The following is a 27,600-nucleotide window of genomic DNA, read 5'->3' as shown; positions in this document are numbered from 1 at the left end:
ATAGAGAGATGAAGCCGACAGCAGGGAGGGCGAGAGGGGCGTTGCAGCGAGGTAAAGGATGTCGAGGGAGATCGGTTCGTGTGGAAGCGCCGTGGGGACTGTCTTGGATGTGAAATGTCTGGGGATGTCACTTGGCGTTGGACTCAGGAACGTTTCAACGAACGGTTCGACGTCATTCGGCGGTGAATCAGCGGGAGATTCCAACGTTGAGTTTTCGCAGCTGCGAGACTCGACAGGCGGGGTAAGGGGGTGTTGAGGAGGGAGCGTCGAAGCGAAGCGGCTGTCCGAGGGAGTAATTCGCAGGTTGGAGCGACAAAGAATTGATCGCGGCGGCAGTCCCTCTTTGAACGTATACAGTATCGGCAGCGGGCCTGGTGATGGCTGGTCGAGAGTGTAGAGGGAGGTGGTGGTCTCGGGGGGTTCAGGCGGTGGAGCGATCGAAGGGGGGGTTTAGTGAAGCGGATCGACGATGCCGAAATGGAAGCTGGACAGTTTTTGAAACGATGGGAGTAGATTCTTGTCTGATCTGGCAGGCGGGCCAAGTATTCCGATGTGAGAGTTTTTAGCCTTTTGGGTGACGACAGTGGAATTAAATTAGAGCCAGAATAAACCGTTGTTGCCGCAGTTTTGGTCAAAGGAAGGATTTCGACGAGGCTGGGCGTAGGTTTAAGGTAAGGTTGAAGCGGACGGCAGATGGAGAAAGTCGTTTAAAGGAGGGAAGACCAAAAGCGGGCAGCGAGTGCAGGACAGGAGCAAGCAAGCACAAGCACAAGCACAAGCAGCTGGAGAGAGGAGGCGGAACGGAAGCGGGCGGTTGGCAATTTAGCGGTACCTAAGGGCTAAGGAAGGCTACTGGGCTGGGCTGTTAGTGGAGGTCTAGTTAGTGATTTATGATTTAGTGGGGGTGGCCATTTCAGAGGCTGGTTGGCGCTGGAGCAGCCAGTCAGTGGACGGTATCGGTCTCGCTTTAGGTGAGTGATACTCTACGCGCTGACATTATCACTCCGGGGCAGATGATTTGATGGGCTTGCTATGACTCGAGTGATTACACTTCAGGTGATACTCTCTCTGTCTCTGTCTCTCTCTGTACGACAATCGCTTGAGTAAGGTACAAGAAAATTCTCCCATGAGCTGGAGGGGGAAAAAGGGGATCAGACCAGACTCTTGTGCAAATGGATGGGACTGTGCGCGATACGACACAGTCAACACTGTACCACAGGGCACGACTGTAACCGATGGAGTCCGTGCGATGAGTTCGAGGGACGTGCATTTCTTTGGGCATTAACAACTCTTCCCCGGTTGTACATCCTATCCCATCCTATCTCCATCCATCCTTATCCATTATGTTTCAAATTAGCCCAAAGGCACTTGTTCTTCCTCCTCGGGCCTTTTCAATCGTCATCAGCAAGTCATCAACAAACTCATTAAGTTTGCACAAGAAAAGAAGCTTTCTGGAAGGGAGGTCAATGTGCACATGAGTTGCGAGGTGCTGGGCCAAGACCCTGATCTACAAGATACCTAGTCCAGTAAAACACCAAAATCCAATGGTAACAGTAAAGTGTTACCAAGCATTGTCGCTAACCACGTCCAGTCCCACAATGTCCTCTCTCTGATTCAGGGATCAACAGGGGTTCAACGATACTAGCATCGCTATCAGAGAAAGGAAAAAGCATTTGCTGTCACCGTCACATGGCAAGAATTTTGACTTGACGCCCAAAGAGGGGAGGGGGGAAGATGCAGGGGTCTCGAGAAAGACGATTGACTTGACATGGATAAGCCCCTGAATCCGCCAGAACGGGTGGTGTGGTGTGTGGTTCCCCTCCTCTTCCAGAAGGACATTGCATGAATGTGCAAGGAAGCTTTCGAACTTTACTCCGTATAGGCATCCCGTTCTTGCTGTCTCCTTCGATATAGGAAGCTGCATCAGTTTGACACATCCGAGGAGAAGCTTCAACACACGTTATCGGCAATCATGACTGATGTTAACTGATAGATCTATCTTGTATCTTGTTCACTGACTTATCTCTGGGCTCAATCTACAGTTCGAAATCGACGCCATCTGCCCACGGCCCACGGCGGCTAGTCACACTTTCGCATATCCAATTGCCGCTATCTTGTATCATGGGATTCGACGACAAGATATTTTCTCAGCAGATCTTTGCAGGTAAGAAACGCAGCTATCCGAAGTATTTTCTTCTCATCATGAGATTTTACCACAAATCCCTTGATGAACCCTTCAAGCAAAAGCAAGCACGCATCCTACACACTTCAACTGCCAATGACCCCTGCCTGACATCATGGGTCCCAAAGCTCTCCAATCTCTCCAAGCTCAGGGGAGGCGCTCGCTAGCTTCTCTTAGAGAAGGTTTCATGGAACCTTTCGAAGCCGGCTTTTGGCAGTTTTCTCTGTTGGTTTACTGCACATTTCCGCTCCCCCATTCGGGAATAGTCAAAGGGCATGCATTACAGCGTATGCAAATCTGAAACGCGTGGCTTAATGCACAGGCCAGCGACGAAAGCTTCTGTGCAGAAAAGAAGAATCCCACTGTCTGTGTCAAAGCATCATGTAAAAGCCAAATCGAGGAACGTGGACAAAGAAGGCTTGCATGTTGAATGCTAGAGTCGGCCAGAAAGAACTTGGTGCTTGGGATATTGAGGCTAAAACGTAGCTTGAAACACAGAACTGCCCGCTTTTGGCTTGACCTGCTTGTGCGCTACTGTGTGTCTGTTTATGCCTCAGCTGCAACTATCGACGATCTTTCTACAAAACCACTCGGGGATTAACCACATTCTGTCCATGATCATCACCTCTCCTCCGCAATCACCCAGAGCTGGTCTTGTTTAATATCCGAGACCTTGGAACTTTGCATATCTCTTTCCACATATCGTATCGGTCATCGCCCGAATGCTGTGAAACTTGAACCTCAGCTCAATAGGCAGCCTACATCAAGACCACCTCGTATTATTCCCGTGACACTTCACCACTGTATGTATGTACATACACAATGACTTTTTGCTCTTGGTCGATCCTGAAACAAGGTGCCATCCCGACTTTGTATGTGGGTAGTGTTCATGCGGAGACCAGAAGTGGGAATACTCCCGCCCAAAGTCGGGTGCCAAGATGGATTAGACCTCGACGCTCTTGTTTCAGGAACTCGAACCGCCTCCACATTTTTCTTGTTACAGCCTTGTGAGTGGATTCTCGTGGCTTTCTTCGAGTGTCAATAAGCTTTGGGCTATGGCTTGACGATGTTTGTTTTTGGCACCGTCGATCCCGCTAATGCTTGGGTGAAGCTGTCAACAGCACATGGATATGCCTTGCCGAGGTTGAAAGCCGTGAAGACTAGGATGATCTGATTTTGAAAGGGACTGAACGCGAGGTTGGGTTCGAATATTCGGTATATGCAAACTTCGGGTGAAGAGTTGATTGAGACTTGCGCAAAGGGTATAGATTCCGAGTTGAGAATAAACTTTCTATGGTGTGTATTCTGGATATTGCGGCTTGTATCCGACAAGTCGGCCAAAGAGAACAAGACATCCCATCAAGGAGAATGTTACAGCTCTTCTCACTCTTTGCTGCATAGCCTGCCCAAAAACCTCTGGTCCTTCCCAAAAGACAGGATAGTTATCATGAGACCAGCAAACTGTCATGACAGAGAGAAGCATTCCTATTGTCCCCAGTGCTCCATCCTTCTTGTCTATGATCAAGCTGATCATATTGCGAAAGAACACCTCTTTGTCTCCATCGCCAGGCTCAGTCCATTCCCTCACAATGAGGTCGACGTCCTTTCCCACTTTCCCTTCGTCCGTCTTGTCAGCGCGCATGTATTGGTGGATTGTGTACCGCGGTATGGTGATGATCCCGTCATCTTTTGAGAAGACAGCTGTGCGGTCTCCAACTGTCACAAGAGCATAGCCTTGGACGACTTGGAGATACTCCGTGTGAGTCTCGTGCCAGTGAAGACCTGTGCCTGGTGTGTTGTCGTCGGCTCTCAAGTAGATATCAACGACCCCTGGCTTGTTTGTTTGGGATGAGAAGTCGATGCCTCCAGGTGGGATGAAGAGCTTGTCCTTATTTCGTGTGACTGTACGGGTCATGATGAGCTGCTATAAATCCAGTAGGTTCAGGTGAGATTTTGCGTGTAACACACCCCTGTTTGCTTCTGTTCATGAAGTGGAACCTCTTTCGTAGCGTATTATATATCTCTCTCTGATCCCGTCAGCTCGTCGGCGACTTTCGTCGTGATGCGGGGAGCATTACGCCGATCGAGTACTTTTTCCGGCCTGATCTGGAAGTAAGCGCCAGCATTAAATAATAGACCGCAAACAATAAGCATAGCCATACTGAAACACAGGTTTTGGTCACTCTCAGTATTTGAAGAATGCCTAGCCAGTTTGCTCCTCGATGAGCTCGAAAGTAGATGTCTGCTGTTGAATCCGCCTACCCTACAATGAACAAAGACATCTACTGTTCTCACATCCGACACTTCCTGACTTATCTTCACTCGCTGATATGACCTCAGCGAGTAATAGATCTCTTATCCTCGGTGGCCTGATGATTAGTCTTTTGCTCCGCGTTGAACAGGCTGATAGATGGGCTATAGACCAGGTTACCATCCTCACTCAATACAAAGTGGACGCTGTAGATGTTGGGATAGCTCTTAGTCGTTCCCATCTTGAACAGAAGCTGGCGCGCACTTCTGACGTAGCTGAGTTGAAACCTTTGATGTTGTAGGGTACAAGCTGTCGACCAAAATTAAGTCGGCGTTCTTCAGCATTAACCTGTCTAAGCATTTGTTAGCCCAATAACCTTTATCAGCTGGAGTTTGCTTGACCATCAAGACCATAGTTCAATCATTCATCACACAAATAGTAATTTTGGTCCATAAATATTACCTGTAACTGTAATGAACGCAGGATCGCCACACCCGGGCTCATATGCCGTCTGAGTATGTAGGCTGTAGGTTCATTAGACCACATACTGCTGTCTTGATTGACCGATAATTACTTACATAGCAACACCCAACCGAAGATAGCCAAACTGCGCACCAGGCCATTCACAATATCACCCACGTTCTAGTGTATCTCTAAGCTTATTCGAACTTACAAAGCACAAGACAGACCGCCTAGTCTATGGGATCCGGTCGCTTACAGCTGTGACAGCTGGAAACGGCACAGAAGTGCCGAAGACAATAGCTGATCACTTAAACCTCTTTCGCTGGAGAATCTTCAACGATAAAACACTAGAGCTGCGATAACTAAGAAAAAGCAAAGAGAGGGTTGGGGTTCTTTGCACTGGAGGAGCACTGATCGTCATTGTTGTCTTGGATTGATCATGCTGACATGGGATAGACGTGGGGGTTCTTCTAACCCCAGGTCAAGGAGATTCCTCAGCTGGTGAAGAAGTACGTACGTACACTATTTCCTCCATTTGACTATGACGACACGTATCAGGGTGAACTTGGTGGCTCTGCCGTTGCCCAGTCCAACTAGCGACAGTTGATGTGAAAGTCTGTTGAAAACTTGCAACGGTAGAGCACCTCTCCTAAGCGTCACGTTCTTCGTCGAGTTGCTACTGAACTCGAGATGTTCTGTGATCTAAGAAATCTTTCTCCAACCCGGTCTGCATTCCTGAATCCACTCTAGGCCCAGATGAATGTCACGGAATTATCGTTCATGTGTAATTGGGAGTATCCTGAATGTGTGACAGACAGTCGCTTCATACTATTAGCCCGCAGCCCTGGCAGTAGGGTTTCAAGATCTGCGAAAAGTAGGCAAAGCGCCTCACTGATCAGAAAGAAGCACTTTGTCTATAGTGTCATGGCTACTTCTCATCTATGCTGAAAGGTGAACGTTTCCAGTATCGGAACCGCGGAGATTATAGTGTTCGCCTTTAACGAGACACATCCGATATCCAGGTTCCCGAACACTTGTATGATACGCGCCTCTACTCCTTGTGGTGATCAAGCATACTCTCAATTCTGATTGTTTGCGATCCTTTCCCCCAACCCTCAGCGACATTAAATGTGAATGCGAGTTCCCCAACCAAGTACGTGGACTTGATAGGGAGCAACCCATCTCTTGTCGCGCTTCATCCTGATACACTTGTAGAGTTAGCATCAGAAGCATGTTGACTTCCTCTGTCCCGATATACCCCTCGATTTAAGTATTTTGTCAAGCTCCCGTCTCGAATGCCTTCTGGTCTCTGAAACCGCTGACCCAACGGCTGAACACTTGGTCCTCAACCTAATCCTGCCTTCTTCAATTCGTACTTACACCACTCCTCCAAACCCCCAAGAGCTATGATTTCTTGCACGTTGGGCGGAATGTCGCCAACTTTCTCTGTCCACTTTTCTCCGCCTTTGCCGTCCTGAACGTGAACCACACTCTTTCACATCCCATTCGAGCATCCATCCAGTTCTGAACGTAGGAATGGGGTTCTTTGCGTCCTTGGGAACAGCGGCACGGAGGCGTTAAACAAGACGTGGCAGTTCAGGTCCATAAGGCCATTGCTAGTGGAGTTGCGGGAGAGAATACTGCTGAAGCTGCCAGCAACCACAAGATGGACGGAGTTGGCCAGAATAACGATGGCAGCCTGCTCGCGAGAAGAACCGCACCCAAAGCCATTCCCAGAAGCGAGAATGTCGTTTGGCCGAGTAACTTTCTGAAAATCCGGGTCGTAGCTCCTCATGCAAGCATTTGCCATAGGTTCCTTGGACACATTGCTTTCATAGGTCATCGATCCCGGATAGACCTGATCGGTATCCTGGTTGTCCATGTCCACGAAAACGAGTTCTTCGTAAACAGACTCTGGGAAGCGTGGGAGTATCTCCACCGCAGCAGCACTTGGTGGTGTGCTTGCTGACTCGACGTTACCAATGAACGAGTCTAACTACTGAGCCATATCATCCAAGTCACTCTCAACGCTACGCGGCTGAATTATGGTCGTCGACATGACCATCTCCTGGATCTGGTGACGGCTTCCTCTCCGACCCGCGAAAATGTGCCCGGTGCTGTTCAAAGTGGCTTTTTATTTGATGAGATCCTTTAAGAATCATGTTGGGCAGTTACCATATTTACGTCGAGTGACCTGACATGGATGAGCTGCAGCCACAGCTGATATGACTTTTGCAGAACGTTCTTATTGGTAGTAGAGGGCGGTTATCATGAGACTTATGCACTCTTTCCTCCAGCTGCTCTTTATCCTACCCCTCATCTAGGACTTGACAACATCCTTGGAATTGTCCAGCTCCCAATCCTTTCCTGTAAGCCAATGTTTTGCCATCTGTCTTTCCCCTCCTCAACTACCTCAAAACGGAGCTCCGCACAAGATCCAGGCCTCAAACTTTGACATAGAATGTCAAAATAAGGTAAACTCAGCAAAAGGTACCCTAAGCTTAGCAAAGGTTGTCCTAAACTTGTGCTAATTTACCTCAGTCTTTTTGCCATTTAGGATCAAGGGTCCTGCGTTTTCTTTCTTCCCCAAGACAGGTCTCAGCAGTTACTCCACTACGGGTTTCATCCTGCACACCATGGACAACGCAACTACTCCTACAATTTCAGTCACCGATGAAACTTTGGGTACTTACAGCCTCGAGGAGTCCTTTGACCTTGCGGACCGCTTAAGATCCTCTTTTGTAGAAGGCACGGGTTATCATCAGAGATTCCTACCGTTCTTAACCCTGTCGAGAATCTTGACCAAGACATGCATTGAGGCTCATCTAAAGAAAGAGTACGGCGATCTTGCATCACAATATGCGGATCAAATTAGGCCGTTATATGTCAACGAGGCTGATGCGCCCAAGGATAAGCCTTTTCCAGTGCCTTCAGGTGAGCACACGTACCTGAGGACTTTTGCAACTCTGGTCATGATTGAAAAAGAAGGACAAATTCATGAATTCATTCAACATCGAGTCTGTGACGGTGACCTTCCCCTCACTGTGGACGTAAGAAAGAATGCTGTATTCCGGAAGGAACGCGATGAAAATCCCCTTGGCTGCTTCAGAAGCTTTCGCGCCTCTCAATTGGACCACTTCGAAATGGTGCAATGGAGATTCACGACCCCTTTCTTTCATGCTCCTACAGACAGTAACCGGGTATTTAAATACGTTTTAAACCAGAGAACCATCTTACCTTGGTGTCGTCTCGATGAGTCCGATGTTAGACTGGGGAAATTCTACAGACATATAACCCAAGGCGGTTATGGAACAATTGAGCCTATCATGATTGACAGGTCGTCTCACAGCTTTGACAAGGTTCTGCGAGGAGTGGTGAGTTGGTCAACATTCTAGTGATTTGCGAAATTAAGATGGGCTGACAAGTTACTGCTAGAAATCTGCCGCAAAAGGCATCTTTGCCATCAAAACAGTCAGGCTTGAGGACCGTTATGAGTACGACAACGAAGTTAAAGGACTTCAACGATATGGCGTCGGCCATCGGCATATCATTCAACTTCTGGCGACCTTTGAGCTACATGACAGATATCACATGATATTTCCTTGGGCTGCTTGTAATCTTTACGAGTTTTGGAAATCTGACCCTTTTTCGGAGACTGGGAACCGAGATCTCGACGTTATCCGTTGGATGTCTACACAAACTCTCGGTTTGCTTGCGGCCCTGGATGCTATTCACAATCCCCAAGGCATGCAATTTTATGGCCGGCATGGGGATATTAAGCCCGAGAACATTCTTTGGTTTGAAATGGATGATGAACCTCACGGCTTACTTGTTCTGGCAGATTTTGGGCTTACCAAATTTCACCGGGAGCGCACCAGGTCTCGGACAAAAAACACAACCGTGGGCTACACGTACACCTATGCGCCCCCAGAGATTGATATTGAAGGTGGAGTTGTGTCGCGATCTTCTGATATATGGTCTTTCGGTTGTGTCCTACTTGAGATGGTCTGCTGGCTGTTAGGGGGCTGGGAGCTTTGCGAGGCATTCTCACGTGCTCGACTGACAGAGGAGGACGCTTCAGGTGTCCTGAGGACTGACAAGTTCTTTGCAATTGTCAAACTAGAGGATGATGAGCTGCGCCGCTTCACAGTCAAACCACAAGTATCAGATGTAAGTCAATGTGGAGAGGAACACCACGAGCTCCATAAAATCTTAGATGAGCAGCTGACAAGCTTCATCAGTTCATTCGAAGGCTTGATCATCACGAGTCATGCACAAACTATATTCATGATATTCTGGACATCGTTGAGAAATACATGGTTGTTGTACGAACGGAGGATGTGAAAAGAGCCTCCATCGGCGAGCTGCTCGAGAAATTTAAGGATGTCGACCGGAGAGTCCAGGATGATGATCAGAGGGACTACATCGCGAAGCCCGCGCCTGGCCCCCGCAAAACACCAACCAAAGCGCCTACCGCAGTCGAGGCACATGTGGTCGAGAGAAAATACACATATTCACGCGATAGTCGATTAAGACTTACGCAAAGATTCACAGACCGTAGCCGCCAGAGTCAGCGCCAATCCATACGAATCCGGCAGATTAATGACGCTGGCCTGGTTATCAGAGAACCGCATTCGATAACGGGCAGAAAGAAGGAATTCTCGCCTGAAAGGCTCTTAAATGCTGACAAGAATAGTGACTTAGCGGCTGCACAGATGATTGAAGCGAAGGTCTTTGACGTCTTGGATGAGAGTTTTGATGGCACAAACACCTGCTTGGCCAAATTTCCCGTTCAATGGCAGGTTCCAGTTTGCGTCCAGGAAGAACTCGACGGCAGCACCAATCTTGGCCCAATCCTCACTATAACAGGGACTTCTTCAAATTCTTGGGCGGTCTGCTGCCGGGAATATGTTTCAGCAACCTGGAAAGATGACGGCACATTGTTTCTGGAAGATCTAGAAGCATTTCTAGTTCAAAAGCTACCTTCGATAGGTGTTTCTAATCTCTCCTCGTTGGCGGCAGTGATACTAACGACGTCCAGGCACCCAAGTTGCGAAAGAACCTACAGTCAACCGGCCACTGTTCATGAGCGGAGACTCTGAAGACACTGCAGTAGTGCTCTTCAAAGGATCTCGAACTCAGATATCAGTATTTTCACAGTTTCTTTGCTGGATTGTAGCGACCTTCCGACTGCCCGAGCCGAAAATGACTACCAGTTCTTCGGTCAGCTTCCTGCATGCACCAAGGGTCGATGATAAGGTCCAAGAGTTTCGTATTTCACTGGAAGAGTTGAAACCTCTAGATCATGGCACACCCGGCACTTGTTGGACCCCTCTATTTCCTTCCACGGTCATAGCCGAGGGCTTTGAGGTTCCAGTTCACCCAGGAGTCTTTGGCTTGCAGATGCCCTTTGATGCGATGCTTGAACTGGCTGAGATAGTTTGCGATGTCAGCCTAGAGGACGACAAGGGTACTGCAACTGGTATCTATCTCGATGGCATCTCCTTTTTCCTCTACCCAACCTCTTACAAGACGCATCCCGGTCAACAGCCAGTCGTCCAATGGAATTTGAAAGAGAAGGCCCTGGATGACGATGGAGATCGAGACCCAGCCATCGCCCCCGACAGAGATGGTGGACCGTTGTGGACCAAAATTCCGGACTACAAGACCCTGAGAACATCAATCGCAGTTTTGGGATACTGTGAGAAGGCTCTGGTGCAGTTGGGTACGGAGGCCCGCCGCCAATATCACAACGAACCACAATACTCACGTGCAGAGGTCGAAAGGCCCAACATTGAGGCATCCTTGACCTCACTTACTGTGGGTTCAAGTGCAGGGGGTGCTAAAGCCGAGGGTTCCATAGGGTTCAAAATGAGGAATGGCCTTAAGCGCGATGTTGAGGAGAAGAAGGAATTAAGCTACAAGCAAGTCCTGCGGATCTCGCAGAATAAGCCAGTCATCATTTATGACACTCAACGTCAGAACGAGCGCGCATGGATGGTTTCCGAACTATCTATGATCCTCGAGTTATTCAACATATGGGCCCAGCAGGAAGGTCTACGAGGCATCCAGTATGCTACTGCGAGTGCTGACGGAGGCGCCGCTGCATTCAACGTCCTCGCCAATAGAAGTTATTCGGAGCGCACTGCTATCGAGAAGATGGCTGATGAGGATCCTTCAGATATAAAGATCTCGGGTATTATCAAGAGGCTATATGGCCGAATCCACAAGACGAGGAGTATCAATACAAGCAGTGATGAGGGTGCCCCTGGAACCTTGTCGCTGGGTCGGTCCACCATTAAGGGCTGGGACTGGCTTGAACTCGTAGATGGGTTTGAAAGGTCTACGAGCCAACGGCGGCAAGTGTATGCTTCCCGGATATTCGGGTCTCAGCCATGTTGGCTGCCGTTCACAAAGTTCATCCCCGTCTTCTTCGCACACGAGGTTGGGGACCTGATAGTTCCGGAGCAGCCAGACCAGGTGTGTCGGCAATGGTCTCCTCTTCCAGGGGGCCGTAGAAACACGTATCTTGCTGTGAGTCTGCGCTGCATCAGAGGATTCGCGGCCTCCGGATGCTATGAGGGTCTATTTTGGTCGTGTGATGATAATCATTTATTTGAGCCCTGTCAGAAGTGCAAGAATGTCCCTGACCTGTGCTCGAAGAGGCCACAGAGAGTGGAAAAGAGCAATTCAAGGGTACAGACATTGCCTAGAGGGATAAATGATGGTGTCGTCATATTCGGGACCAGTCGCAAGAAGCAGCTATGATGCTCATCTAGGAAGAGGGTCAAACGAACTTGACAAAAGGTATCCTAAATTTATGCTAATTCAGCTAAGTCTTTTGTCATTTATCATTAAGGCCCTGAATCTTTTCCCCCTTTGGGTGTCTTTCATCGTAGTCGATGCTACGTGATACCAGTAGTGGGATTGTCTAATCAGCTTGATCCGTAAGAAGGCTACAATATTTTCCGGAATTGGGAGACCGAGTTGGAAGGCATAAAGATCACAAAGAACAAGCCAAACCCTTCTCCGTTACTATCTAGATCCAAAAGCCAGAAGAGCGGCTACATGCCGATCCCACCAACCTCAGAATATGTGAGAGAGGTTAATGTAGTAGTACTACGTATCGATACATATTTCCCTTGTATGGCTACATTGAACCAACAGCTCGAATATCAGCAAATCAATTGCTATTAATTGGCAGCCTTGTCGCAAACACCAAGAATAACAATTTCGGTCACCTGGCAGAGATATCCTGATAGTATCATGGTGCTTTGCGTGTGATATTAACCAATCACTGCCGATACGAAAGCTAACAAGGATAAAACTCTAAGATGTTGGCTCTCTCAAGCACTTTACTATTTACTTAAGATGTTACAAACATCCGATATATAGTCTTTGACCTTGGAAGGCGTGAAAGGAGAGTCTAGCTCTTAGCCCTCCAAGATGCATCCCGTCATTCTTATACGGAAGTATGGCGGAGCTCAGAGCGGAGTTTGCTAGGCTTGGCTTGGACAGCAGTGGACGTTGTAAGATCTTCACTTACAAGCTGGAGTTAAGCTTGATTGTTCGGAGTTAAGACGCAGCTCCTCTCCCCAGACAACCACTACGCATATATCCGGGGTTAATTCTCGGTGATAGGGATCATGTTATGTGTAAGTCGATGAAAGAAACGAAATCAATGCCCTGAAACATAACTATCAAACACTTCGTGATCGACAGAGGCGGACAGGGTATAAAGTCTGGTCGGTATCTGGTTCGCAACTCCGTTTTCCAACCCACTAACTCTCCTTTCCTGACTCACTGATCACGTAGTATTCCCCTTCATCATCATGGCACCTCCAGCATCTCTTCCCACTAAACCTTTCAGCAAGACGGGACGACAAATACCTGCTCTCGGATTCGGATTGATGGGTTTGAGTGCAGTCTATGGGCCCATTGAGTAAACTCCCTATTCCATAAGTGAGATAGCCTTCGTACTGACACTCACGCTCCTAGAAATGACGAGAAACGCCTAGCAGTTCTGGACCGCGCCTGGGAGCTCGGCTACACGAACTGGGACACAGCCAATGCCTACGGCGACAGCGAGGTCCTAATTGGAAAGTGGTTCAAACTGCACCCGGAGCGTCGGGCTGATATATTCCTTGCCACAAAGTTTGCTATAAAAACCGGCTTCAATGACAAAGGCGAATGGAGATTCTGGGCCGATAATAGTCCTGAGTTCTTCAATGAGTGCCTCGAGGGCAGTTTACAGAAGATGGGTGTTGATTACGTTGATCTTTACTATGTTCATCGTCTTGACACAAAGGTACCTGTCGAAAAGACGATGGAGCTGATGGCCAAGGCTAAGCAGTAAGCTACACTACCAAAAGACCCTCATATCTTGAACCACGTTGATATATGTGTATCAGAGACGGCAAAATCAAAGCCATCGGCATCTCTGAATGCGCCGCCAGCGACATCCGCCGAGCCTACGCTGTTGCCCCCGTCGATGCCATCCAGGTTGAGTACAATCCTTTCACATTGGATATCGAGAAACACAACATACTCTCTACATGCCGTGAGCTCGGAATTACCATCTTCGCATACTCGCCTCTGGGTCGTGGCTTTTTGACAGGTCAAATCAAAAGCAGTGATGACTTTGCGCCCGACGACCTCCGCCGCATGTTACCTCGCTTCAGCCCCGAGAACTTTCCAAAAAACCTAGTTCTTGTTGAACGCCTTAAGGCAATTGCAGATAAGAAGGGCTGCACGTCGGGTCAATTGGTGCTCGCGTGGCTGTCAGCACAGGGCGAGGATATTGTTCCGATTCCTGGAACGAAGAAGATTAAGTATATGGAGGAGAATGTGGGTTCCCTGGAAGTGAAGCTTTCCTCGGAGGAGGTTCAGCAAATCAGGGATGAAGTTGAGAACGCTGAGATTGCTGGTCATCGGAACCCTGTGGGTGCGTTCCATGGCTATTCGGCTACTGTTGAGCTTTGAGGCGTCGTTTCCAAATAGGGATTCATTAGGTCATGATATATCAATAAACTATATCAAGCTAGCACATGGCGAAATCCGAATAGAGTTGAATCTATGGTGTATAGACAGTCATTTGGTGATGCTGCCATCCGTGAAAGTTCCAGCTGGAGGTGGAAGCATTAGATATTCTTGCTATAAAAGACGTTAAATATTGAAACTGGAATTATCAAGATCTATTCTAGTGGTATAACAACGCTAGCCATGACAACAAATCATACAAAATCAAACCCAATAACCATTTTACTCGTCATTACTCCACTTCCAGGCTTCCGAGATTGCCTTCCAGTACTGCTCAGGATGCTCACGCATGTGTCCAACATGGTCAGTATCCACAAACAGCTCCTGTCTCGTCTCGTAGCCTCTCTGCTGAGACTCGGCAATATAGCCCTCAATATCCATATGAGAAATAATCTGATCCTCCTTGCTATACAGATACAATCGCTTGGAGTCTAGTGTCTCGTAGTTTGTGTCGTCCACAACTCGCAGGGCGAAAGCACCAGAAGGTTCTCCGCCTGTGAGCTTCTTGATAATGACGTCCAAGGTTAGGACAAAGCCCCAGATGCCCTTGGTGATGACAAAAGGCCAGGGGAAGAACTTGGCGGTGCCGAGGGCCATGGCGTGCGACCATTGACCTAGTCTCTCCCACGACCAAAACGGGTTTCCGGGCGTTGAGTCAAGGACAAGAAGTTGATGAGGCATCTGTCTACCATTCTTGTCCCTGAAAGCCTTTAGCGTAGTGGCGTAGCTGATGGCACCGGTGTTGGACATGCTGTGAATAAGAATAGGCGCTGTCTTTTCATCGAGAAGGCCATCGAGGTTGTCGATAACATGTTGCATAGCGCGTGTTCGCGTCTCAAGACCTGTGAACATGGCGTCCGAAATAGGACTCAAGATGATGAGAATCTTGGAATGAGGGAAGAGAGCGCGATAGCCCTCAGCGTATTTTCCAACATGTCTGGCAAGTCCATCGCCCCAGCCGTAGATGACAACAGCAGCTGGATGGTCCGCGGGCGGTTTCTCTGAAGTCTCCTCGCTGACGAGGAGTTTGGCGTTGATGGTTTTGAAGCCCGCAAGCTCAGGAAGTTTTTTGCCCGACATTTTCTATAGCATAAAAAAGACTGATGATAAATAAAAGGGTATAGGCTGTGCTGACGAGGAACTGACAAGGGAGAGATCCATGGGAGGCATTGACATTTTATATATCCCCTTAAAATAAACTAAGTTTTTTAGTTTCAGAGGATCGAGTAATGTGTCGATTGCTGACATGGATTTTTGGGCTGTCAGATTCTATGTTGGGGACCGCGTATAAAGTCCGTCGGACGTTTATGCGGAAGAATTGCTGCTTTTGGGTATTGGAGCGGTCCCAGCAAAACAATCCTTCAGCCCAACAATATGCAAGCCGAGGTTCGCAGAGACTTTTTATAAATTTGGAGATGGCCTCGGGGAGTTTTATATAATAAATTCAGTGACGTATATATGCATTTATGTGAGTTCAATTGAGCTTTCTACTGAAAGACGGTGTAACATTGATCCACTTATCAGCGCAGATTTAGACACTCAAGGACACTCGACATCAAATTGCATGGATCAGTCTTGGCATGCGTCAAGATTGAATATTATGCGGCCAAGTGTTGGATCTAACGACGATTCATCTCCTTTGGAGTTATTGAGGTTGCGTGTATCTTACTTAGACTTGCTATAGCCTAATAACAAACCCTTGATTGGAGTCACTCAATTTGTTAAACAATGGTTGGATGGCTGACCTCGTCTCAAAGTAAGCTAAAAATTGATGAAAGAGGTCAGACGAGACTGATAGTGGAGGCCTAGTCTAAATGATGAGGACCTTGGCCATGATGTCTTACTAGAGGAGGAAACTCGACGCTCCAAATGGTAAGTATCATCCGTTGCATCCGTGATATAGGCTTGGGTTTTTCAAAAGCTGCAAATGCAGTCAGGTTATTATTTGTCTGTCTATCATGAAAAGTCTAGTGCGGTTGAGTGGTGACATGTAAAGCTCTCGGCTTTCATTTTTCATAAAACAATGCAATGCATCCTGGTATATCCTCGAAAATCAAAACAACGTCCAATACACTTTTAAAAGGTAGCTGTGATCTTCCATCCAACACGGTGGATTCTCGCAGCAAGGATGAAAGCCGTGCCAGTCAGGCAAAAGATACCAGCAAAAAGCTTGACTCCAAGCCAGCCTGTTGGCTTCTCGAGGATGGCGCCGTTGATAGGGTTGGTGGTGAGTCCACCGATCGAGGAGACGAAGAAGACTATTCCGCTACGGAATCCAATTTCTGCAAGAGGGGAGATCTGAGCAACAAGCGGTGCGATCAAAGAGACGTATGCGCCAGAGCAGAAACCAAACAAGGCTGCAAAGGCAATGATGCCGTTCTGTGAGTTGCAGGGGATCCAAAGGGCAAGAATCCAGAGACCAGAAAGGAACCCGACAATAACAAAGATGTTGTAGCGGCCCATCTTATCACCAAGAATTCCTGAACTAATCCGGCCAAAAAGACTGGCTGCGTTGAGTATGGGAATCAAATACTGAACAAGGTTGGGGTCCACGCCAGCATGAAGGGCCTGGACGGGCAGGTAGTCGATAGGAATGAAGATTCCGAAGGTGAAGAAGAAGAATCCAAGCATACAGAAGATGAATTCTGGCTCGTGGAATGGCCTGGCCAGCTGGGCACGGGTGACCTTCTGAGGGTTAGGAGGGTGAATCGATCTGACTGTGAGGTTGGCGATGATGAGAAGTCCGAGGATCATGAAGGCACAGATTCGCATGGACCACCCGAATCCGACTTGCTTGATGAGGCGAGTTACCATGATGGGGAAGATGACGCCACCGATACTAGAACCGGTTGAAAGGATGCCAAAGGCAGCTCCTCTATTGCTGTCAAACCATCCGTGAATCGTCGATAGGGCTGAATGTGTTAGCAGGTTTCATTTGGAGGGCAAGATGAGGCTTACCTGGCTGGAAGATGGCTGAGACGCCGATGGCAGAGCATACACCCTGAGCCAGAAGAATCTGGTAGTACTCGGTACTAATCGACGCCATCATGATACCAAAGACATGCATGAAACTTCCAACAAAAATCAGCCACCGCGGTCCATAGCTATCGTAAAGCTTTCCGATAATCGGACCCATCCCCATGATGAAGAAGATCTGAAGCGAAGGGATCCATGCGATAGTACTCGACGAGTACTGCTTCAAAAGATCATTCTGGTAGTATTCCTGAAAAGCGCCAACACCTAGAATAATTTAGTCGACGCCACAGAAATACACAGCATGACACTTACTGTTGATCCAGCCAAAACTGCAAAACGAGGTACACCATGCGCCAAGAACAACAAGCCAGGCTGTAAGACCACCATCAGGAGCGCCACTTCCAGCTGGTGCAGCCGCAGGCTCAGGCTGTGTGGTACCCTCTTCAAGATCAGACTTTTCGTTGTTGTAACCAACCTGGTTCTGAAGCGTGAGCTCCGAATTGCGAGGCGACGAAGGCGCCGTGGTTTGTTGAGCAGCCATGATGAGAAGATGCTGTTTTATCTGATCGAGGGTTGCTTTGAGGCTCTAGTTAGGTGACATGACATGGGCGTCGAGAGTTTATAAGTCCCAGATGCAACGGCAGATCTGAGCCTAAAAGGGGTCCATAGCACGCCCTATGGAGCTCCATAGTCACGGCCATTCGTTCAAGTCACTTAATTTCGCGACGCGAGACCTCCAAAGGCCGAAAATGGTGGACTGTTTGCCGCCGAGCTCAAGTCTCTGATTCGCTGCTTCGGTCTCGGAACTGCTATCTCCACCGAAGCCGACGCTAGTTTGTCGAAAAGATCGACCGCGACGAATGAGAGCTCGTCATTGATCTCACCATCTTCGAATATCCCGGCCACGGAGATAATACCCGGTGATCTCAGCTTACAAAGACCGAATCCTCCTCCGTAAAATACCACAGCTCTCGGCCTGTCAATTAATCGGTCGGTGTAATACCACATCATGTCTTCTCGGCCCCGGACTCGGTCGTGCGCCGTATGTCATCGCCGAAAAGTTCGCTGTGACAAGAACTTCCCTTGTTCGCAGTGCGTTCGGTCTGGCTTTGAGTGCTCGTATCCACCTGCTGGACCGCCTGCGAGACGGGCCAAGAAGACGACGATCAATGATGTTGCAAGTCGGATTTCTCAGATGGAGAAGACTATTGAGGCGTTCAAGGCTGGACAAGATGTGTCGCCGCAACCGACGGTGTCTGCAGGTTCAGTGACTTCTGCGAATAGTGTTCCAACACCAGCTAGTACAGCTACAGACGCTGAGACCAGAGAGAGGGTCAGAGGTTCTCGTGAGGGTCTGTTGCTCAATAAGGGAACAAGTAGTCACTATGTTAATGAAGTTCTCTTCTCACGGGTCATCGAACAGGTAAAGACGCTCCAGAAGTTTATGGATCTTGTACTAACACACGCCCAGGAAGATGATGTGCGAATGGCCTTGGCAACGCCCAGAGAGCCGCCGCCTCACGAAGTTGACTCTCCCATATGTCACATGAATCCCATTGGATGGCTATCAGCAGGAATAGCATCAGTATCTACCGCAATTTACCATCCTCAAAGACGTGTGGCTATTCGACTATGGAAAGTCTTTGTCGATGGTGTTGATCCATACGTCAAGGTTCTGCACATCCCTACCGCTGAGACAACACTCTACACAGTCATAGGGGACCCTACTAAAGCTTCAAACGAGAACTTGGCTCTTTGTTTTGCCATCTATTTCGCTGCGATCACGGCCACGCCCTCCGAGGACGCGCTCGACATAACTGGTGAAGACAAAAAACAAGCTCTCCTTCGGTACAGGATGTGTTTAGAGCAATCAATGGCCCAATCAGACTTCCTCGAGAATCCTACAATCGCTTCTCTACAGGCTATGGCTATTTATGGGGTGAGTTCGTTAATGAAAATCAAAAGTATTCGCTGACCTTACGCAGGCCGCCATGCGGGTCCATAACTCATGTCGAGCTGTCTGGATCATGAATGGCCTCGCACTTCGAGCCGCTCAGTCAATAGGTTTGCACAGAGACGGCAGTAAGCTTGGTCTTTCACCCTTTGAGTCAGAAATGCGACGTCGAATATGGTGGTATTTCCAAGAGCGTGATGGAAGAGGCGCCGAGGACTATGGGCTACAGAACCCAACCGCTACTACCGTTCACGGTGTTGAGCTACCGCGGAACTTACACGATAGCGATCTTTCCCCAGGGATGAAAGAGCTTCCACCTTCAAGGCCGGACTGGACGCGGATGACGCTACAGCTGTGCTGCAACCAGTCATCGCAGGCTTGGGCTCATCTCTTCCACATGAGTTGCTCTGCGGATGGCATACCAGATGAAGATGTACGAAGACGGGTCATCAAAGATGCCGTTGATAAAGTTGAAGGAATTTTGCAGCGCTGCAACCCCGTGATACCCGAACAAAGAATGACGATCCGAACCGCACGTCTAATTCTCTGCAAAGTCGATGTAGTGTCTCGTCGCCAATGGCAGATCCTCCGCTCACCCAATGACCAACCCCCAATGGCCACAGAAGCCGAACTCACCGAAGCAGTCGAACTCCTCGAGCTCTCCAACCTCATGTGGCAAGACGACGACCTCGTCGCCTACCAGTGGCTCGCCCGCTCATATCCCCAATACCACATAATGCTCTTCATCCTGCGCCACCTGTGCGTGTGTCCGCGTGGAGAACTAGCAAAGCGAGCCTTTGCAGCCGTGGAGCTGCAGCATGAGAATTTCAAATCGAGGGAGGACAAGCCGCTGAGTGGGCTGAAGTGGACGGTGCTCGCGACGTTGAGGGAGAGGGCGTTTTTGTTGATGCAGCGGGTTGAGAGGGAGAGTGTAGGTGTGCCGTGGAATGAGAGTCAGCGGGTGGAAATGCAGGGGACGAATGGGCAGGCGGTGCAGAGTGGGAGTGAGGTTGCTGTTCCGGATTGGAATATGATTTTGGAGGAGTTTCCGTTGGACATGGAAGACTTTTCATTGATTTTCTGAGGAGTAAGGCGGACACCTGTATGATTAGATGAAGTAATATGACTTGAGCCAAATAAATAATCACAAAGCAAAGGTACTATATTTTATATTAGGTAATGCCAGCGTGCTTCGTCTTGAAGACGGTCTACTCTAACATCTAAGTTCTCTGCGCTGATTTAATCTCTTAGCTATAAGTCTCAACTGTTTCACCAGTGCCCGCCATTTAGATTTGAATTATTCAACTCATGTCCATACACTGCCATACCCAAACTTGGTCAAGCAATGAGAATTCTGTCTTTTTCAGATTCTCAGAAAGTGTTTCTTCGTCTTCCACCTCTGCGAGTTCCTACCTTGTCAGCTCTTTGTGGTTTCCTCGAAGTGATACAGGACTTACGCGCGGTCCAGCGAAAGTAGTGCTGTTGCCACAGTGACACGAGTCCCACGATCAATTGAAGGATGCCGAATATGATGGAGATGATGACTTCGGCAGGAAGCATCGATTGAGTCATGACGCTTTCAATCTTGTTTGTATTGCTGGCAAAGATGGTTTGGCTTTGTGTATGCTTGCTGAGACCAACAAAATGATTTCTTTGAACTTATCATCGAAAACAATGTGAAGAAAGTCATACCGAACTTGAATACGGCATAAAGAAGCCATAGTCCTTTTTAATAGCATTCCAAAAAAAGAATAGTAGTTTTGCAGCTGTAAAAGTGAATACGGCTTCCTTGCATGAAGAGCAGGTCTGGGTGAGCCAAGAGACTTCTGACATTAAATCAAGGTGCCAAAATGAACTGGCCTAAAAGCTTACCAGACTTAACTAAATCTTTCCATCACCCAGGATAGAGGTTCCGTGCTTATTAGTGGCTGTTGGTTGCTTGCATGACACCCATGTCCCAGCTCAAAATTGTAGTTTTGCATTCTCCTCGACTTTTATACGCCTCCAAGGCCGGCCAAGGAGTCATCATTTAAGTTCTTATCATATCAGCTTTATGCTGTAACCATTGGTCAGTCATCGTGGTATCGATGCCTAAGTTGTGGGCTAGAAGTGTTATTTGCAGTTGAGGCTTGTGGCTGTGAGCTTATTCCAGCAGAGAGAACCTAGCATTCTCCTCGACGATTGGATGGAATCCCGTGGCGTACAGGGATTTGAAGAATTGTTGTTTTGTTTCCTCCCTGCTTCACCGCAAAATAGTAGTTTTGTTAAATGTGGTGAGGCTGACTGACTCTTACGTGTTGGCCCCTCGTGGGAGCCTTCTTTTCTCTTTTTTGTTTCTTTTAAATTTCTTTACGACACCGCACTCGCTCTTCAGTCTCTATTCATTCTATCCATCTTTTATTCAGCTTCTTTCCTGACAGCAGTGGCCGATTCGCCGGCTGATAAGGCTGTGGTGAAGTGTCACCAATACTCACCATGGATCCCTGGTTCACAACCCCAAACGATTTCTTCAGTGAATTCCACAATTTCGGTCAACCATTTCCTGGCACCCACCTACCTCCTAGTTCCGATGTTCCAGCTCCGCACGAACAGGCTCTTGGTGGACAATTTGTCGTAGACCAGAGCCATTCGTATGCTCCGCTAGATCCTGCTTATGACTTTTCCATCCAAGGGCTCTCGGATGGTTCCTCTGTTGACAACATGGATGGTCTGGGGGCCGCCCAAACTACGCCTATTCCTACAACGGGTCCTCCCCGAAAGAGTAGGAAGAAAAAAGCCCCGACTCTACGCGATGAAGACTTTGAGCCATTCAAAGACCGAATCCTCGAACTCTATGAGACGCAAAAGTTGCCACTTGAGAAGGTCAAATCCATAATCGAGGAGGAATTCGGCTTCACCGCTCTGTAAGTGATCTCAACGTTAATGGAGTCAGACTCGTGGCTTACTGATCTGTGTCAGGCCACGACAGTATCAGACCCGAATAACCAAATGGGGCAAAGACAAGAATATCAAGAAAGTGGAGATGAAAGCCATCGTCCGGAAGCATCAACAAAGAGAGATTCTCGAGACTGATAAAAGGAAGCTGTGTTTCACCGTCAGAGGCAGAGAGGTTGACGCCGGTAAGATCGACCGATGGATGGACAGGAATAATGTTCCACGAAATGATCTGTATGCTCCGAGTTCTGCAGCATGTAAGTTCAGTTCCGAAAAAGCTCGAGTTAATGCAGCTGACTTCAGATACCATAGCTACCCCATCCGTAGTCGATTGCAGAACAATCTCTGACAGAGGCTCCCTTGCCCACAGCCCAGCCTTATCAGAAATGAGCCTCACCTTCTCCTCCGGTGGCATCACACCAGTAGCCCAAAGTCCAGTGGCATCTTCTCCCGCACTCTCCGTACGAGGAATAATTCAAGGCCGCGGCAGTAGTTTCACCGGACAAAGTCCAATGCCTTTCTTTCGAGCTCTTCCAGTCCAACTCCCGGCTTCCGATCTATCAGCTACAAGCCCTGCTTATCCACCGTCAAGATCTACATTAGTCCCCCAGCAGTATCGTTACAAACAAGATGAAGAAGATCGTCTACGATCAGAACTATCTGTGGCAGAGGCCTTGTTCGGCTCCGAGCATGTTGAGACCCTCCATATATTGACAATGCTGGCTGACGTTCTTCTTCGTCAAGGGAGATACAGATCCGCCGAAGAGACGATTCGTAGAGCGGTTGCAGGCTATCTGAAGATAGCAGGGGGTGACGATATTCACAATCTCGATGCTTTGGGGCTATTGGGGCAAGTTCTAATTCATCAGGGCCTCTATCTCCAAGCCTCAAAACTCCTGGAAGAATTACTTGAGACCGAAAGGTTGGCTCTTGGCGACGAGCATCGATTGACTCTGTCCTGCATGGGAACTCTGACGGATCTGTATTTGAATCGGGGTCAGTGGGACAAGGCTGCTTTGCTTGCTGAACGAGTGCTCGAAATATCAAAGAGGAAATGGGGTGAAGCGGACAACGCTACGATGAGGAGCATGGCGGACCTGGGACTTGCATACATATGGCTGAGCCGATTAGAAGAAGGCAAGCAGCTGATAGAACATGCCCTCAAATTAAGCAAGATTCACTTGGGGGATGATCATGGTACTACGCTGAACATCATGTCCTACCTGCAAGCTTTATATGCACGACAGAGCAATTGGGTTGAGGCAGAGGTGATTGCAATGCAAGTTGCCAACACTTGCATGAGAAATCTTGGCGAAGAACATCCGAGAACTTTGGTTGCCAAAGTAGATTTAATGACCATATATTGGGGTCTAGGGCAATTAAAGAAAGCTGAAGAGACAGGAGAGCAAGTGCTCGAGGGGCAGAAGAGAACACTTGGGGAGAAGCATCCTCAGACACTGGAAACTGCAAGAGACCTAATAAATGTATACAGGAAGCAAGATAAACATTTAGAGGTCGAGGAGCTCGGGAGGTATATACAGAAGATGAAAAGGGGCGAGCGGGAGGATACCTAGTGAGTGTTGTTCTTCCGAGTCCAGGGGAACTTGAAGCTCATTACTATAAGTAAAAGCATCATTCAACTTGAAGAGCTAAAGTTTTCAAGTTTATCTAGGGCCTAGGATGCAATTTGGCACGTAACATAATTTGTGAGTCTCATATGGTGGTGATGTGCCAAATTTACAAAGCTGCAAGACAGATAATGAGGAATAGGTCACGCGACATTAAGAAGGACACAGTACCCTACTTATTGTTCACAAACAAGTCGTGGCTGTGATATTCAGTAATGAAGCGATTAGTTGTGAGGAATGCAGGCTGGTGCCTGACTAAGGCGATCGAGAGTTGTTGATGTAATGCTGACAGATTCTAATGTTGATGCCGATGCCGATGTTTAGACCACCCTACCCAAAGTTTATCATCGAAGCCTCCCGCGTATGAGTGGGTACATCGAGATACAGTTTAGACTGCCCTGTAGATTCGGCATAACGAGATGATAACGTTGGCAGAGGTTTTGACTATCGCAAAGCATTAGAACTTGAGATTTAGTCAGATACTGGTATAAGCGATGTTTTAATATCGCATCATTTTCACGAATCTTTTCAAACAAATTCTGTAGGGCTGCTTCAGTTGCATAAGCGCTCAGCCATTCCTCCACCGCTAGAGCCAGTTGGGAAGGGTTCCCTTTTTTGGCTGCCGTCCCCTCTCGGCAGAGCGAGTGCAAGCCCAGGCCATTCCAGGGCAACAGCCAATGCCAAATCTCAGATGAGCGGGGACTTGTTTTGGTCTGGTCGTGGCCTGGACCTTGATTCGGAGCCTCCACCTCCACTGGGCTCTCTCTCTAATCTTCCCGAGCACTCCATCCCGCCCGCCCATTACCACCATCCTTGAATGTTTGGTTATCCATCTTTATCCATCCATCCTCCGTCTCTTTACTTGTTTTGGTCACATATCATCCACCAACTTTGTTCGAGTCTTTGTTCTTGCCGATAGACTTGTTATTTCTTGTATTAGCACCTTCACTCAAGTCCCTTCCTTCGATTGCGTCACGACATCTCGACGGCTCCTTGTTGCCTGCTGTGCTCGTTCTGTTGTGACACTATCATCTCAACGTTTTTTAACCGCCAAGCTTACGCCGCCCACGCATACGCATCACGTACCTTTTTCCGTCTCTGACCGCTGGCTTGCGCTCAACCGTCTTGCCGCCAGATCATCGCGAACTGCTACATCAACAGGGGCCCGAGGCCTCGAATATCCCAATGTCGAATAAGAACGAGGCCTTGCCCTCGATGGATCCCTTCTCACCTGCACATCAACCCGACGAGGGTTACTCCGAAGATCCTCTCACACCGACCGTCAATCAAGAGTTATCGAGCGCTCTATCGACTGCTCTTGCTACGCTGCGTTCTCCCTCCGACCTGAGCACATGGCTTGTCGCGAACTCGTCGCTTCTGCCCCTCGAGGTCAGAACAGGTACGTTGTGTTGATCAGATTGCTGGGGTCTATTTGCTGATTGTTGATAGAACTGACCATGGCGCTACTCGACAACTTGCCCACGTCCGTCATCGCAGAGATCGTCCACCGACTGAATCCAAGACTTTACATCGATTTTATTCAATACCTTCCCGCTGAGATCTGTCTTAAGATTCTAGGTTTTCTCGATCCTGTTTCCCTCGTGAGCGTTACGCAGACATGCCGCGCCTGGTACGAGTTGGCGCTTGACCGAAAGCTATGGGAGCGCCTATACTATATGGAGGGGTGGAAGACCATCATGAGCGAGATCGAAGCCTGCGAGACTAAGGTTAACAACGGCCTCGATCACTCAATTCGTCACCTTAACCGACTCCAGTCGATGCAGGACGCCCACCCCAACAAGATTCGTGCCGTTGTCAATTCGGATGAGGACCTCGAGATGACAGATGGTGACCGCACGCCTGGACCTAGCGAGACCTTGGCCGGTGGAAGCATGTTCGGTAGCCCTTCTTCCTCATTCTCGTCGAGTCGACCTGCGATTGTGCCCATGGGCGAGATGGACCTTGATGGGTTGTCGAGTAGAAACCCGAGCTTGGATCGAACACTTTCATCATCGTCCGACAGCAGAGGAAAGCGTAAAGAACCCAGCGACGATACCGAGTCCTCTCTCGCCTCAATGTCGCTAGCCGATGCCGCCAACACATTACCGCCTTCACCATTGTACATTTGGGATGTGGGTCGATCACGATATCGTATCAACTGGCGCTATCTGTACGGCATGCGACGGAAGTTGGAGGCGAATTGGGAGCTTGGAAAATACACCACTTTCCAATTTCCTCATCCCAATTTCCCCGAGGAAGGACATCAAGAGTGCGTTTATGCTCTACAGTTCGACAAAGACTACTTGGTGAGCGGTAGCAGGGATCAGACCATGCGTATCTGGAATGTTCGCACCCGCCGACTTGTCCGACCACCTTTGACGGGACACATGGGCTCCGTCCTGTGTCTCCAGTTCGATGCTGACCCCGAAGAAGATCTCCTTGTTTCTGGAAGCAGTGACTCCAACGTCTTCATCTGGAAGTTTTCGACTGGTGAGCTGGTGCAAAAACTAACAAGAGCTCATCACGAGTCCGTTCTCAATGTGCGTTTTGATAAAAGAATCCTGGTTACGTCTTCCAAGGATAAGACGATCAAGATCTTCAACAGGCGCCCTTTGAGACATGGCGATTTGGGCTATAACGGCGGCGATCTAGTCGGTCCAGTACCTGTTCACCTGCGAAGGTACGGTTATGAGCCGGACCTTTCCCAGGAACTTCCCGTCAAGCCTCCATTCACCATGATCGGTCGTCTGGATGGACATAGTGCTGCCGTAAATGCGATTCAAGTTCGTGACGAGACCATTGTTTCCGTATCGGGAGATAGGCATATCAAGATATGGAGTTGGCCAGATCAGGCCTGTACCCGGACGATCCCGGCACACGACAAGGGAATCGCGTGCGTGGAGTTTGATGGGCGCAGAATCGTTAGTGGCAGCAGTGATTGGGAAGTCTGCATCTTTGATGCACCTACTGGCCTTAAGGTTGCTCAGTTGCGAGGACACGCCCACCTGGTGCGTACTGTCCAGGCGGGATTCGGTGATCTGCCGTACAGCACAGCAGAAGACTGGGCGGAGGCCAAGGCGGTTGATGCTGAGTACATGCGCGCGCTTGAGGCTGGTGAGATTGACAATGCCATGGACCGAAGACATAGGAGAGACCGTCGGGCAAATGCTGGAAGCTCTCGACCTCAGGATGTTCAGGCATACGGTGCCAAGGTTCCCCCGGGAGGTGGTGGAGGCCGAAAGTATGGTCGCATTGTATCTGGTTCCTATGATCAGAGCATTATTATCTGGCGACGCGACAAGGAAGGGGTTTGGAAGCCCGCAATTCATCTCCGACAGGAAGAGGCTGCTGCTGCTGCCCAGCGTGAGGCTGCGGCCAGCTTGTCGAGCGCAACGTCGAACGTCGCGGTTGCCGGATCTCTGGCTAGTAGGTCTTCACATACGTCCACAATCGTGCCCCGATCTCCGCCTACGAGCGGCACTCCTCTCGGGCCTTTGATGCTGCGCGATCACCACGGGGATTCTCAGCGAACGGCAAGCTCATATCAAGTGCTGATCGACCAAGCGGTTCCCCTTGGGCCCACCTCGTTACAACATGTACTTGCAACATACCCGATTGCGCTGGCTCATCATTCCTACCTACAAACCGCCATCGAACGCGAGACGTCGCCTTTGATCCGAGCCCAGCTTAGAGGGGTGGTAACGGATGCTTTGGCTCACCTCCAGATTCGTCAGATGCCGATGCGACAGCAGTCGAGTTCTGGTAGTTCTCACATGTCCAGCGATAGCGGCCGTACCAACCCGAGATCCGGTCAAATGCCTCATGCGGTGCCCGTCCCAGGAGGACCAGCTGCGCAACCTCCGGCTGTTCATGCACAAGGTGCGCCTCCCGGACAGCCAGCTCAACCTCCAATCCACAATGGCCATCATGCAGGCCATCATCCTCATATTGCCGCGGCCGAGAACACGTCAGCACGAGTCTTCAAACTACAATTTGACGCGCATAAAATTATCTGCTGTAGTCAAACTCCAACAATTGTTGGATGGGATTTCTGTAATAAGGATCCCGCATTGGAAGAAGCTGTTCGATTCTTTGCAACTGTCGACTAGATCTGTAATTCTGAAGCATAAATGTATAAATCAGAAAGCATTCTTTTGAGCGAGGGAGTTGGGTT

General features: G+C 48.9%; 8 protein-coding genes across 8 annotated transcripts; 5 read left to right on the top strand and 3 right to left on the bottom strand.

Annotated features, from left to right (window-relative positions):
• Window positions 1-3,473: 3,473 nt before the first annotated feature.
• J7337_006127 (uncharacterized protein) lies at window positions 3,474-4,097 on the bottom strand (the record flags this gene model as incomplete). The annotated part of the gene is made up of 1 exon (XM_044823793.1): window positions 3,474-4,097. The coding sequence occupies one exon, from the start codon at window positions 4,095-4,097 to the stop codon at window positions 3,474-3,476; it is 624 nt and encodes a 207-aa protein (XP_044682284.1).
• Window positions 4,098-7,531: 3,434 nt separating this feature from the next.
• J7337_006126 (uncharacterized protein) lies at window positions 7,532-11,433 on the top strand (the record flags this gene model as incomplete). Its single annotated transcript, XM_044823792.1, has 5 exons — window positions 7,532-8,269; window positions 8,331-9,065; window positions 9,137-9,887; window positions 9,937-11,375; window positions 11,404-11,433. 5 exons carry the CDS (start codon window positions 7,532-7,534, stop codon window positions 11,431-11,433), a joined length of 3,693 nt encoding a protein of 1,230 aa, XP_044682283.1.
• Window positions 11,434-12,727: 1,294 nt separating this feature from the next.
• J7337_006125 (uncharacterized protein) lies at window positions 12,728-13,877 on the top strand (the record flags this gene model as incomplete). Its single annotated transcript, XM_044823791.1, has 3 exons — window positions 12,728-12,837; window positions 12,894-13,247; window positions 13,307-13,877. The coding sequence occupies 3 exons, from the start codon at window positions 12,728-12,730 to the stop codon at window positions 13,875-13,877; spliced, it is 1,035 nt and encodes a 344-aa protein (XP_044682282.1).
• Window positions 13,878-14,156: 279 nt separating this feature from the next.
• J7337_006124 (uncharacterized protein) lies at window positions 14,157-15,014 on the bottom strand (the record flags this gene model as incomplete). The annotated part of the gene is made up of 1 exon (XM_044823790.1): window positions 14,157-15,014. The coding sequence occupies one exon, from the start codon at window positions 15,012-15,014 to the stop codon at window positions 14,157-14,159; it is 858 nt and encodes a 285-aa protein (XP_044682281.1).
• A 996-nt stretch (window positions 15,015-16,010) lies between these two features.
• J7337_006123 (uncharacterized protein) lies at window positions 16,011-17,451 on the bottom strand (the record flags this gene model as incomplete). The annotated part of the gene is made up of 3 exons (XM_044823789.1): window positions 16,011-16,846; window positions 16,893-17,174; window positions 17,223-17,451. The coding sequence occupies 3 exons, from the start codon at window positions 17,449-17,451 to the stop codon at window positions 16,011-16,013; spliced, it is 1,347 nt and encodes a 448-aa protein (XP_044682280.1).
• Window positions 17,452-17,919: 468 nt separating this feature from the next.
• On the top strand, window positions 17,920-19,948 carry J7337_006122 (uncharacterized protein; the record flags this gene model as incomplete). The annotated part of the gene is made up of 3 exons (XM_044823788.1): window positions 17,920-17,952; window positions 18,004-18,849; window positions 18,896-19,948. The coding sequence occupies 3 exons, from the start codon at window positions 17,920-17,922 to the stop codon at window positions 19,946-19,948; spliced, it is 1,932 nt and encodes a 643-aa protein (XP_044682279.1).
• A 1,391-nt stretch (window positions 19,949-21,339) lies between these two features.
• J7337_006121 (uncharacterized protein) lies at window positions 21,340-23,372 on the top strand (the record flags this gene model as incomplete). The annotated part of the gene is made up of 3 exons (XM_044823787.1): window positions 21,340-21,767; window positions 21,823-22,055; window positions 22,102-23,372. 3 exons carry the CDS (start codon window positions 21,340-21,342, stop codon window positions 23,370-23,372), a joined length of 1,932 nt encoding a protein of 643 aa, XP_044682278.1.
• Window positions 23,373-24,611: 1,239 nt separating this feature from the next.
• J7337_006120 (uncharacterized protein) lies at window positions 24,612-27,535 on the top strand (the record flags this gene model as incomplete). Its single annotated transcript, XM_044823786.1, has 2 exons — window positions 24,612-24,825; window positions 24,876-27,535. 2 exons carry the CDS (start codon window positions 24,612-24,614, stop codon window positions 27,533-27,535), a joined length of 2,874 nt encoding a protein of 957 aa, XP_044682277.1.
• Window positions 27,536-27,600: the final 65 nt, after the last annotated feature.

Source organism: Fusarium musae, chromosome 4, assembly GCF_019915245.1.
Source record: "Fusarium musae strain F31 chromosome 4, whole genome shotgun sequence".
NCBI classification, from domain to species: Eukaryota; Fungi; Ascomycota; class Sordariomycetes; order Hypocreales; family Nectriaceae; genus Fusarium; species Fusarium musae.
Note: the sequence above shows the minus strand (reverse complement) of the source record. Positions and strands in the feature narration are given on the sequence as shown.